The sequence below is a fragment of the Orbicella faveolata genome, unplaced genomic scaffold, assembly GCF_042242905.1.
Source record: "Orbicella faveolata isolate gen_17 unplaced genomic scaffold, um_ofav_v1 contig_35, whole genome shotgun sequence".
Classification (NCBI taxonomy): domain Eukaryota; kingdom Metazoa; phylum Cnidaria; class Anthozoa; order Scleractinia; family Merulinidae; genus Orbicella; species Orbicella faveolata.
In genome coordinates, this window is record NW_028301564.1 from 1,595,584 (window position 1) to 1,607,743 (window position 12,160).

General features: G+C 38.1%; 2 protein-coding genes across 2 annotated transcripts; both read right to left on the minus strand.

Annotated features, from left to right (window-relative positions):
• Positions 1-66: 66 nt before the first annotated feature.
• On the minus strand, positions 67-5,073 carry LOC110044142 (acyltransferase PGAP2-like). Its single transcript, XM_020749667.2, has 5 exons — positions 4,840-5,073; positions 2,830-3,103; positions 2,621-2,727; positions 1,284-1,392; positions 67-576 (listed from the first exon to the last, which is right to left on the minus strand). The coding sequence occupies exons 1-5, from the start codon at positions 4,990-4,992 to the stop codon at positions 440-442; spliced, it is 780 nt and encodes a 259-aa protein (XP_020605326.1). The 5' UTR covers positions 4,993-5,073; the 3' UTR covers positions 67-439.
• A 1,595-nt stretch (positions 5,074-6,668) lies between these two features.
• On the minus strand, positions 6,669-12,151 carry LOC149102550 (acyltransferase PGAP2-like). The gene is made up of 5 exons (XM_089272436.1): positions 11,978-12,151; positions 9,893-10,163; positions 9,653-9,759; positions 8,923-9,031; positions 6,669-8,196 (listed from the first exon to the last, which is right to left on the minus strand). Exons 1-5 carry the CDS (start codon positions 12,128-12,130, stop codon positions 8,060-8,062), a joined length of 777 nt encoding a protein of 258 aa, XP_089128562.1. The 5' UTR covers positions 12,131-12,151; the 3' UTR covers positions 6,669-8,059.
• Between the last annotated feature and the right edge of the window lie 9 nt (positions 12,152-12,160).

Genomic DNA, 12,160 nt, shown 5'->3' on the forward strand with positions numbered 1-12,160 from the left:
TCGTTATGTCGCTTGTGTGAACTAAGCCCTTGTCCATGGAACGTGAAAACCCTGAGACTACAAAACATGTGTCCATAATTTATATTATTCAAAACAAAAAAGGGGCATTTGTTTTGCTTGTTTGTTTGTTTGTTTATACAGCTTTGCTCCATGCGGAACGTAGATATGTCCCCTGGTGCTCTTGTTGCGGCAAGGAGGTTTACAAAGCAACAAAAAAAAAAGCAGATTTTCACGGTTGTCTGTGTCGCTAGCTTCTTTCGCCACCGTTGTTATAATGGCTCGTCACATACTCCTACACTTAATAGCTTGATGTCTTTGAACAAGCAAACCCTCGAGAGTCGTCCTCATAACAGGCAGGTAATGCACAGAGGTTCAACACTCTGATTTTACAGAATGACAATACCCTTGCACCATGAAACCTGGTCTTTGACGGAGTGTCTTAGCTGGTCTTTGACGGAGTGTCTTCACTGAAGGCCAACGACAAGGTAGAACCATTAAAATGCCAGGAGCAAAGCCAGTGAAAGGCAATGTTGGACACAATTGTGCAGTATTCAGCCAGAGCAAACAAGGTATACACTGTACATACAGATACAGGAATTGTTAAGAAAAACTAACTGCAGAGATTGACCTTCAAATACAGTAAAACTGATGTCATTCCAAATTATCTTTTTAAAATCAATTGTAAGTGGCCGTAAATAAATGTATTTTAGATCAAGCAGTCTCGGTTTAAGCCCAAGAAGGGTAATTTGCTCTGTGTTGCACTCTGGGCAGGACACTTTATTTCCTGGACAAACAGAGGTATCTGACTAGTGGCTGAAAAATTTAAGCTCCTGTGCAGCCTCGAGTAGGACTGCAGAGAGATTCACCATTTACATTCCAAGTGTATGTTCAAGTTGCCAAAAAAATGAAAATGAAAAACTTGCAGCACTGCAGGCAGCAACTCTTTTTGACCAGGCCTTTAAACGCTCATGGTACCTCTTGCCAAAAGGGGAGCTAGTGAAAAAACACTTGATACATTTGCATGACAGAATGCTTAGAAGTAACCCACAAAATTAATGAACTAGCATCTAATCTGGGGGGGTGGGGGGAAGGGGGAGGGGCAGAGGGAGAGAAGCAATACTCTCCACCAATTCATGCTACAGAAACTGGCCCATGTTTGGCAGTGATTCCAGTTTGAAATAAATTGAAATAAAGTACTTAACCTAACTTGGAACATAATTGTACTAATTTAAGACTATAACATATATATTACGTTTAAGTGACAGTGAGTTAAAAAAGGATACCTCCTGGTTCACAGTGCGAGTTGTGCCTGAAGAAAAAATATACTGCTAGACCAAAAGAGCAATAATTGAAGACCATTATAAAGAGCTTTCTCCTGAATAATATGTAGTCCTGAAAAAAGAGAATATGCAAATAATAATAATATTAATAACAATATTAATAATAATAATAATATTTTTTATTTTTTTTTAAATAATAATAATAATAACAATAATAATAATAATAATAATAATAATAATAATAAACAGACCAGACATAGTGGTGAAAGACAAGAAGGAAAGAACCAGTCTGCTTATCGATATGTCCATCCCCACAGAAAGGAACACCTCCTCGAAAACTCGAAACTCACAAAGTACATGTACAAAGATCTTGAAATTGAAATCGAGAAAACATGGGGAATGAAAACAACAACTGTCCCAGTGATCATTGGAGCTTTCGGGCTTGTCAAGTAGGGAACAGAAAACTACATCAGCAAGATCCCAGGCAATATTAGAATAACAGAGCTACAGAAGACCATCCTCCTTGGAACTGCTCACATACTTAGGAGGACTCTATCCATCAAGTAATCCAGCAGACTTATGACTGCCCTAGGCTCACAGATTGAACTTGGCACCATAAATTAAAATGCGGCAAGACTTTAAGGACTTATAATAATTATAATAATAATAATAATAATAATAATAATAATAATAATAATAATAACAATAATAAATAAATAAATAAATAAATTAATTAGTTATATGATTTAAAACGAGCAAGCATTTCCAATCTTGGCATTTCCCCCACTATTCTTGTAATACAAATATCTTGCACCATAGCCCTGTGGTGGGCAGAGCAGAGTAACATTATTATGCACCCATGTCATTGGTAAAAGTAGCATGCAGAGAGCTGGATTATCTTTTCACAACTCTAGACCAGAGTGTGTGCTGTTATAGCTGTGCAATCACCTCACATTATTGGCCTGAAATGTGTGCAGAGAATGGTAGTATTATAGGCCTGCAATACATACAGATAGCTGCATGAAAATAATTTATATACCATATACAGTCGCACCCCTATTAAATGGTCACCCTCGGGGAAATGGACTGTGGCCGATAAAAGGGGTTGGCCGCTTAATAGAGGTAGAAACAATAGAAAAGCCATCATTGAGTCTTTGATTGCTGGCTGCCTAATAGGAGTGGCCATCTAATAGGTGGCTCCTTAATAGGGGTTAGACTGTATTAACATCATGCAGTAGGCCTCAGAGGCAGGCCTGTGGGCCTAAAATTCTCAGGCCTTCCAGTTCATAACTTAACACAAACTAAAATCATTAACTTTGGTCGGCTAGTTTGTTATGTACCTCAGTATTCATTGGCTTGTTTGAAGTCAGCCAAAATAAAGCACAAGAGAGAAACATGTAGAGCATAGCACAGACCATAAAGACAATGAACGAACCTTCATGGACAGCTGAAACAAATAAAAAGCCAAAAGATCTGACATATCTCACTTGCCATTCAGTTCATTATGACTTTGGAAGAAACAACCCTTTAACACAGCAAAATAGCTTACTAAAGTTATCTGTTGAAGAAATGTAAGTCAAAGTCATGAGTGCTCCATTTTCCACTACTTGTGAAATACAGCTTAGAAAGTTGAGAGGCCAAAACCACCATGTTGTCAAGTTCAATTGCCTGCCTAATTGTGTATTCTTGTAATGTTTATGAATCACTGGCGGGAAAAGTAGAATTCGTGGTAAACAGTGTAGAGCTATTCCAACTCTCCAGATAAACTTCTCTGGCATTTCTCCCCCGATTGCTGCACTTATTGATGGTAAATAGTTTGGAACCTAACACAGGGAAAATAACAAATTATGTTTTAATTAATGTTTTGAGATGCAATCCAATTTCATCAACAGATGCTTGAGAGATAACCCATGGCAAATGAAAAAAAAAAAAAAAAATCACAACTTGAGATGGAATGGTCAGAAAAGTGCTTGGACAAACTGTCATGTTCAGACTCTCAAAACAGTTTTGCAAATGTTCTCAAGATAAGTCACTTATTCTACTGAACACGGAGCCAATGCACCCATCTCAGATTAACAAGTAGACTACATGTTGACGTGCATCTGTTCAGTACTTGATTACAGATGATGTCAAAATGTGGTAACAACAAAAAAGTGGCACACAAGGTGATCATAGCCGAGTGCATCAATGATGTTCTTACTACATTTTCACATCTTCTGTGATGAATTACTGAACAGATGCACAGCAACATGGAATCTATCTGTTTTGTATAATAAAGAAACAAAAAAATAATAAGAAATCAAAATGTGACAATAATACGGTATATTAAGTAATCTTGTGTTTTTAACTCTCTGGAGAATTGTTTAAACATTATTCGTTTCCATGTGGTATGCTTGAATCTGAAAGAATTTCCATTGGTACATCACATGGTTTGAAATGGATCAACAAGCAAAGGAAGCTTAAGTTTTTTCGCCAATCAATCAGATTGGGGCATGATTATTATTATTACTGGTTTTATTGTTATTACTATTATATTTATATTTAATTTTTTTTTCTTTTTTTTTTTTGTGGTTTGGGTGGCCATTTGTAAGGGAACTTGTTCCTGTTTTTGGCTTTCTCCCTCAGCTTTATATATAGAGGATATTACACGGTGGCGAGAAGATATGAATTTTATGTTCGAGTGGCAAGAACAATATCTCACGAGTGAGCGAAGCTCACTCGTGAGATATTGTTCTTACCACGAGAACAGAAAATTCATACCTTTGCGCCAACGTGTAATGTTCTTTCTATTATATGGAGAAACCAATTCAACAAAAGCAAAAGGTGGGAATCGTGACTTCATTGAACGATACGACACTCACAAAGGCGACATACGGAAAATACGCCACTCGGGTCCCGGATGAAGTGGCGTATGGAATCTACGAGTGGTTTAGTTCCCAGTAAAACACTCTTCTCCATATAATAAATATGAATATGTATGTATTTCTGTTGAGAAAATGATTAAAGTAAAGTATAATTACAAGCTGCATAAATTATTAAGCTTGTGCTTTCGAACAACCAACAAGAATTGCGAAGAAAGGACCGGTTCAAACATCAACCTTTTCTACTCTTACAGTGCCGAACCTAATACCCATTTGAGTGGACTCTAATAATTGAGTTCCACCGTTGACTAAATTGTAATCTGACACAAAATCTTTGAAGTAAAATTAAACATAAGCTTGATTTAAGCTAAGCTTAAATTCAATATTTAGGCTTATGTATCCGTAAAATGTAAGCATTAGATTCAGCACATGTAAAGCTAAGTTAAACGCTTGAAACAAAGTTGAACTTTTGCCGTTGTATTCGACTACCGTAGTCGATCGACACATGTTTCATGTTCAAACCGGGCCTTTCCCTTAAAACCAGGTTCAAACCGGGCCCTAAAGCTAATATCGTGTGCAGTCAGTTGACTGTAACTAAAATGATATGCCTAAGCAAATTAAGCCCTAATAAAAGTGCTCAAGCGAAAAGGCAAACAGTTTGCGATGCACCAATGACAAGAAAATCCATTTATACTTACGTTACAATGAGTATTCGTAGTTTCGTCAAAGTGCCAAACAAGAGCGATCGCCACACAAGACATAAATGAAAGGAGTGGTAAAGAACAGAGAAATAAAGCAAAGCGCTCCAAGCGTACGGACAATAATGGTGTCTGAAAGCGATCAGTGACCATTTTAGCGTGAAAAAATAACAGTTAAGACGCGTAAATGCTGAAATCTATTGCCTCAGGCGGGAACAAGGTTGAGGAACCTGGCCAGAAAGCTGAAGGAGTGGGAGCCCACGCGCGAACCCACGCGAACCTTTGTCCCCAAGTCCCCTTCACATGTCTTCACACATCGGCCAAACGTAATTGGTCGTAAATTAATGCGGTGCCGTAAATAGCTTCACGAGGATTACCTCTCTTCTTTACTTGTCAATTAATTTTAAACACAAAAAGAAAATAAAACACAGCAAAGGACAGATATCGCCTTTTTTCTTGATTAATTTTGCAGTTTTCTTTTTGGCGAAGTGCGTTCCATTGGCGCATGGCGGAAAATCAAGCAAACGAAATAATCCGTAGTTTTTTTACTTTACTTTAAGGGTTGTTTGTTTCTCCCGTTCCACCAGAATTTGCGACCTGAGCGAAACCCAAGAAACCAACAACCCCCCCCCCCCTTTTCCTGGGGAGACTCCGATATAAAAAGACGGAGATGTTCGTCCACCTCAAGGTAATTCCTCTGAAATAAAACTGTCAATAGATTTTTGTTCAAACTTTGTCCACTGAATATTTGTCATATGATAACTTCAATTTTGAAATAAAAAAAGGGGGTGCACATGCTCATTAAGGAGCAGTGAGGCATTGAAAATGCCCCATTTTGGCATTATTTAATGCTTATTACAAAAACGCATTCCCAGTAATTGTAAAATTTTTGTGAGCCCAGACTCATAAGAAAACGCATTGAACTACAGTCAATACTTTGTTTCGGACACAAAGAAACATTTTAAGTTTGATTCAGACAGAAAGCTAAATCCTTGAGTAAAAATTTGAACCAAATTTCTTGACGTGGTTACCGACTGAAAAACAGAAAAGACCACAGTGTATCTGCTATTTTTCTTATTTATTCAATTTTCAGCAATAGAAATTAGATCAGTCTTTCCTCACGCGAAGCTTATGATTAGTTGATTACAATGACTGGAAAAAAAATTGGGGTGCCTGTGCTCGTTGGTGAGCTAGAGCCATTTTTCAACTGAAAGAGCTTAATATCAAGGCAAATCCGTCATGTTTTCAATATGCGCGTGCACGAGCGCGCGCTAATGACGAGATAAAGTATGCGCAATAAGGATGCGCAATGCAAATGTGAGGAATGACCTTAAAGGGGTTAGAAAAGCGCATTTGGTCCCCCTTAGGGTGTTCAGCCCCAAACGATCCTCCTAAAATCAGTGTCAATGTGTTGTTTTAGAATTGATATCTCTTAGGGGTAAAAAAACTTCAAGCCACGTCCACATAACAGGGTCTTGGTCGGGGGATCTTTTCAAATTTCCGACGAGCACCCCGTCCTCTTTATATGGGAGTTCCCCCAACCCCCCTCAAACCCCCCCCCCCCCCCGCCCGGCAAACGGGCGTAAAGCAGGCAGGATGAAAGTTGGCGCGCGGTTTTTCCCATCATTTTGAAAATACTTACTTTATCGTCGTATGCATGACGCGTTTGATGATGGTCCTTCTGTACAGTGTTACGTAAGTTGTGGAATAGTTTGATCACTGAAGTTCTCGATTACTCTTCATTCAATAATTAATTGTCAAAGAAGTTAAAGTTGTAGCACTCCCGCATTCAACTCCACGAGATTTAATAATAACACTGAACACGGAAATGACTCCCAATAAGTTGTATTTTATTATTTCTAGTAGTATCTCCACGGTCGTGGTCAACACACAAGAAAACTTCTGCGTCTGGACAATAACTCTCTCAAACTCCAAGGCAAATTGTATCAAACATTCCAAGCTGACGGTTATTGCAGATTAAGAGACTTCTTGAGAAGTTTAAATTACAAAAAATGCGGAAGAGCTAGACGGCCATTGGCCTTGTTTCACGTGGTACTGACAAACACCATTTGGTTCTCGTTAAATCAGGGTTTTAAAACTCTTTGCATAAATGGCACTTGTTATGGAGACGAATCTTATAGAAAAACAAGTGTAAAATGTCCAGTTTGTTCACCTTCACGTAGGGGCCAAACCACCCCCCAAATGTTTCGTCAGTTCTTGGGTATTTCACATTATTTCGCATTACTTAAAAAGTACTGACTCTTTCTACACTAAACTTGGCAGATGGGCAGGAGACCTATTGCCAATTATATGTACGTGAAAAATGTCAGTAAATGTCAGAGTTGTGACGTCACAGTGATGACGTCAAGTTTTTTGCCACTTTTGAAATTTTTAATGTGCATATTTTTTACAGTGTGTTCGAAAGAGCACATCAAGGGGAGTTGAAACCTGAAAAAATTTTGTCCATATCACAAAAATTAAATGAAATATGGCATTTTTAAATATGAAAACTAACTCTGCAAAATTTGGGGTCCCCCCCTTGAGAAAAATCCCCAAATTGAAGCCGTAATTTTGTTCCAACAAATGCAGCTATGTTGCACATGTGATGTGCCAGATGACTAAACCAAAAATAAAGAAGAAAATCGGAATAAAAAATCATTCCTCTAGTGTTATTGCGTTAAAATTAGTTTTGTTACGTCATAACCTGTGACGTCACCCGTTTTTTTACTGTTAATACCATCTTAACAAAGCCGAAAATCAAATTTCTAAAACCATACGATTTTTGACAACGTCAAGCTTTCCAGTTTTCTAGATTATTAGCCTTCCTAGAATAAACCTGAAAAAAATAAACCAGAGAGACTGACTTAAGAAGGACAGTATGGTTAAGCAAATTCCGGGGGGGACAGCAAAAAAATATTTAATTTACCATATCTCAAAAAATAATCATCATAGCAAAAAACGGTTTTCGGCATTTTACTCCTCAAGTCAAGGCCTTTCCAATGACATAATCTTTACATCAGATTTTACAAAAAATATAGCACGTTTTGGTGACGTAATCAGTTATGACGTCATAATCTGACATTTTGTCACAACTTCTAAATTAAAATAAACTGGAGAACAAAGAAAGCTCATCTGCCAAACTTGGTTCAGAAATATATAAACCAAGCAAATATAGCCTTCATGAAACATTAGGGGGGTGGTTTGGCCCCTACGTGCTTGTTTAGTTCTCCTTAGACTGATTGTTTTCAGTGACGACCAGCAACAAGGTAGATCCATTAAAAAGGCAAAACAAATGCCACATAAAAGCTATGTTGGACAAAATTGTGCAGTATTCAGCCAGTGCAAACAGGGTGTACACTGTAGAGATACAGCTATTGTTAAGAAAAACTAACTGCAGGAAGAGTAACCTTCAAATACAATAAAACTGAAGTCAATTTTACTGTTCTAGTCATTTTTGTGGCGCAGTGACCCAGAACAATTGTATTTTAGACCAAGTAGTCTTGCTGGGTTTCAGCCCTAGATTAAGAAGGGTCTATGTGTCCACTCTCGGCAAATGACACTTACATTCTTGTACAAATTAAACGGATTGAGGCACTTGACAAGTAGTTACTAAAAATTGAAATCATACGAAGCCTTTAGTTGGGCCAGACAGACTCGCCATTTAATTAACTTTCAAGTGCACGTGTAACTCTTAGAAATAATGAAAAGCTTGCACTGACTTGCAATTCCGTTTGGCTACCTAGACACTTTCCCCCCGTGCCTCATGCCGCAAGGGAAGAATACATAAATTAATACATCGGTACGTGAAATTACCCCTCAATGACCTAGCATCTCATTCAGAGGGGGTAGGAATTCCCTAGCCGCTTCATGCTACAGAAACTGAACGGTGTTTGGTAGTCAGATATAGTTTCAGATCCGAGATTACGAAGTCTTTCCAGTTGCGCTAGCAAATGAAGGCTCGCGCTATTTTGAGAAAATTTTCAAATATCACTCGAACGATTAGCTATACTAATTCCAACCGACATGTTAAGAACATGTTGTTGTAGTACAGCTGAGTGTTTGTAAGAAAGTTCAAAAGGATACTTCCTGGTTCACAGTACCATTCATGTCTAAAGAAAAAGTACATCGACAGACCAAACGAGCAATAGTTGAAGAACATAATAAATATTTTTCTTCTGAATAATGTGTAGTCCTGTGAACAAAGAATAGAAAAGGAAACGTCATTTAAAGCAAACACTGAAGCCAGGCTGAGTACAGTTGAATCCCGCTATTTCGACCTCTCAGGGGAATTACGAAAAATAGTTCGAAATAGCGACAGTTGGAAATAGCCGATAATAAATGACTGGAGGACAAATCCAAGAGAAATTATTTTGAGTTCAAAACAATTAATTTCAGGGGAATTCGAAATAGTAGAGTTTGAACTGGTGGGGTCCATCCGTACTTTTTTTGGCATTCAGTCCCCCACTATTCCTCAAAGAAAATTCTCTCGCAACATTGGCCCACAACATCATCTACGCTGACGGGCTGGAGTGTGTCCATAAAATTAGATAGTTTTCCAGCAACATAAGTTTGAAATGTAAATGTCTACTGATAACCGTAAGATCACCACTTTACGTCATTGGCCTGGAATGTGTGTGCAGGAGACCTGGACACTGGGGTTATCGCAAATCATTGTTTTCGCAGAGAGCTGAATAATAATATTGGCATCATGCCACTGTGAGCCTGAAATGTGAGCTTGTAGGGCTAAAAATTTAGACGTTTCAGTACCCAGTTTAACTCATTAACTAAGTTTGTTAACTAGTTTGTTTTATACCTCAGTATTCATTGGCTTGTTTGCAGTCAACCAGAATAAAATACAAGACAGCAACATGTAGAGCATAGCACACACCGTGAAGACAACGAAAGAACATTCATGGACAACTGAAATAAATTTAAAAAATAATAATAAAATAAAGAGGGCACATATTACTTGTCATTCAGCTCAAAGAGCCCGATGACTTTGGAAAAATCACCATTTGTACCTGTAACATTGCGGCCTTTTAAAATATCTTACCAAGGTTATCTGTTGAAGAGATGTAACCAACTGCCATAAGGGCTACATTCTCCACTACTTGTGAGATACAGTTTAGAAGATTGAGTGGCCCAAACCACCACGTTGAGCTGTACTGCGTGCCTAATGGTGTATTCTTATAATATTTATCAACCACTGACGAGAAAAGTACGATTCGCGGCAGACAATGTACAGCTACTGTAGTTCTCCAGATGAACCTCTCAGGCATTTCTCCTCCTATCACCGCACTTATCGATGGTAAATAGTTTGGAACCTAAAAGAAGGAAAAACAAAGCAACGTTAATATGAAAAGATTAAAAGGTATATTAATGTTGTTTCAATGGAGAAACTGTCATTTTAAATAATATATCTTTTAATCTTTTCACATGGGTCAGAAAAGTGTTTGGAGAAACTGCCATTTTCAAAATCTCATCAGTCAAACTTCTTTTTCAAAACAATTTTGGACAAGCTTTCATTGATTAGTAATCCATACCCGACTAAGGTCAATGGTGAACCAATGAGAAAACACTGACGTCATATGAAAACCGGTCAAAGGAGTCTCTGATATCGGCTGGTTCGTAACTGACAATGTAAACATGCTCTAGCTGGACAAACAAAAATAGTGAACATGTGTTCAGATATAAACTGATGGATAAATTCTGTAAAAAATCTATCTCAAGTTTACGTAAGTGATTCAGCTAGAACTGAAAGAACTTTGGAAAAAGCAAAGGTATTGCTTTCCGAGTTAAACTCTGTTGTAAACATGGTGGCCAGAGCGAAAATATCCTAGAGTATTCTGCGTGCAAGCCTCGACTACGAAATCGTAACGTCATGCATAGAATCCAAGAGTATTTAGTTAAGGTGCACGCCATACGCGATGAACAGCGGAAGCAGTCAAGAGTATTCAAAGGCGTGCGCACGCAGAATTTGACGTAACCTGGAAGATTCAAGAGTCGTTCAAGCAACTGCGCACGGAAAAGGTGACGTGCACCTGGAATATTCAAGAGTGTTCAAGGATGCAGGCCTGACGTATTCAAGTTCAATTTGGAAACTCTTGCAGTCGGAATCAAAATAGGCTATTTCAGGTGTATTTCGAGTCAGAATATTTCGGTATACTTGGTATGCGCCGATCCGTATTCAAGTGATTTGGGGCCAGAATATTTGGTCTTAATCTGCGCAATGAGTTTTGCTAAAATATTCATGCGTCGCAAAAAAAAAAAATAATAATAAAGGAGAGAGAAAAGAGGCACTCCACTGTTGCTTCGAACGGAAACTTTGCTGGTTTTAAATTATTACTATGCAAAACAAAACGTGGCTTTAATGCGCTCGACTCCAGGTTCGAGACTTGGCTGGGGACGTTGTGTCATGTTCTTGAGCAAGACACCTCTCTCACAGTGCTTGTCTCCCGACCAGATGTATAACGGGGAACCGGCACATTTCATGCTATTTCATTTTGAAATAGCTCAAATTTTCGTTAAAATTAAGTAATTTCAGCAGCGCCTCAAAAACCGCTCGGAAAATAACCCAGGCTAACTTTGATACTTGAAGGCAAAATTTGAAGAATTTTGGAGTTACGACACATATCGAAAAATATCTCTGGATTATAATCCGAGATTGGAAGTGTCACCTGGGTAAACAAAGAGATTTTTTCAACGTTTCAAGTAGTTTTGTTCTTCGAATGACTCTCAGTTATAACCTGCTTTGTCTTTCAGGAAAAAGTACAAAGAAGCTTTGGTTACGTTCTCATTTACACGCTAGCACAGAGTAAGTGTAGATTTTTGATTTTCAACCCTCTGCGTCCAGCCAATTTGGCGATTGTCGGGGCAAAGTTCGTTTTTTCCTCACGATTTTCTCGAATTAAAAGCGTTTCACGATTGAGCAGGGATAAAAAAACTATATCAAATTTCGTACTTACCTTTAGTCCATTTTTGGAAGAAGAAAAAACAGAAAAATCAGTTTTTCTTCCTCCGTTTGTTTTACATTTTGTGAAATTCATTCTCAAAAAATTCTTGCAAAAACAGTCAAACATTTCCATGGAAAAAAGGAAAATAATTTACAATGCATGAAAAGAGAATTAGAGTTACTTACGTTGCATTGAGTCTTTGTAGTTTCGTCGAAATGCCAGACAACGGCGATCGATACACAAGACACAACCGAAATTAGGGGAACAAAACAGAGAAAGAAAGCCACGCGCTCCCAACGTATGGACACCAGAGGTGACTGAAAGCGATCAGTGCCCATTGTTTAAAATGTCACAAGCGTTGATGCAAA

Excerpts from the sequence above, each read along its gene's own strand:
- LOC110044142 (XM_020749667.2), bottom strand. The coding sequence starts at position 4,992 with ATGGTCACTGATCGCTTTCAGACACCATTATTGTCCGTACGCTTGGAG. Across the intron at positions 3,104-4,839 it reads CTACGAATACTCATTGTAAC|GTTCCAAACTATTTACCATC; the intron begins GTAAGTATAAAT and ends TCCCTGTGTTAG. Across the intron at positions 2,728-2,829 it reads TTCTTCAACAGATAACTTTA|CTGTCCATGAAGGTTCGTTC; the intron begins GTAAGCTATTTT and ends TATTTGTTTCAG.
- LOC149102550 (XM_089272436.1), bottom strand. The coding sequence starts at position 12,130 with ATGGGCACTGATCGCTTTCAGTCACCTCTGGTGTCCATACGTTGGGAG. Across the intron at positions 10,164-11,977 it reads CTACAAAGACTCAATGCAAC|GTTCCAAACTATTTACCATC; the intron begins GTAAGTAACTCT and ends TCCTTCTTTTAG. Across the intron at positions 9,760-9,892 it reads CTCTTCAACAGATAACCTTG|TTGTCCATGAATGTTCTTTC; the intron begins GTAAGATATTTT and ends AATTTATTTCAG.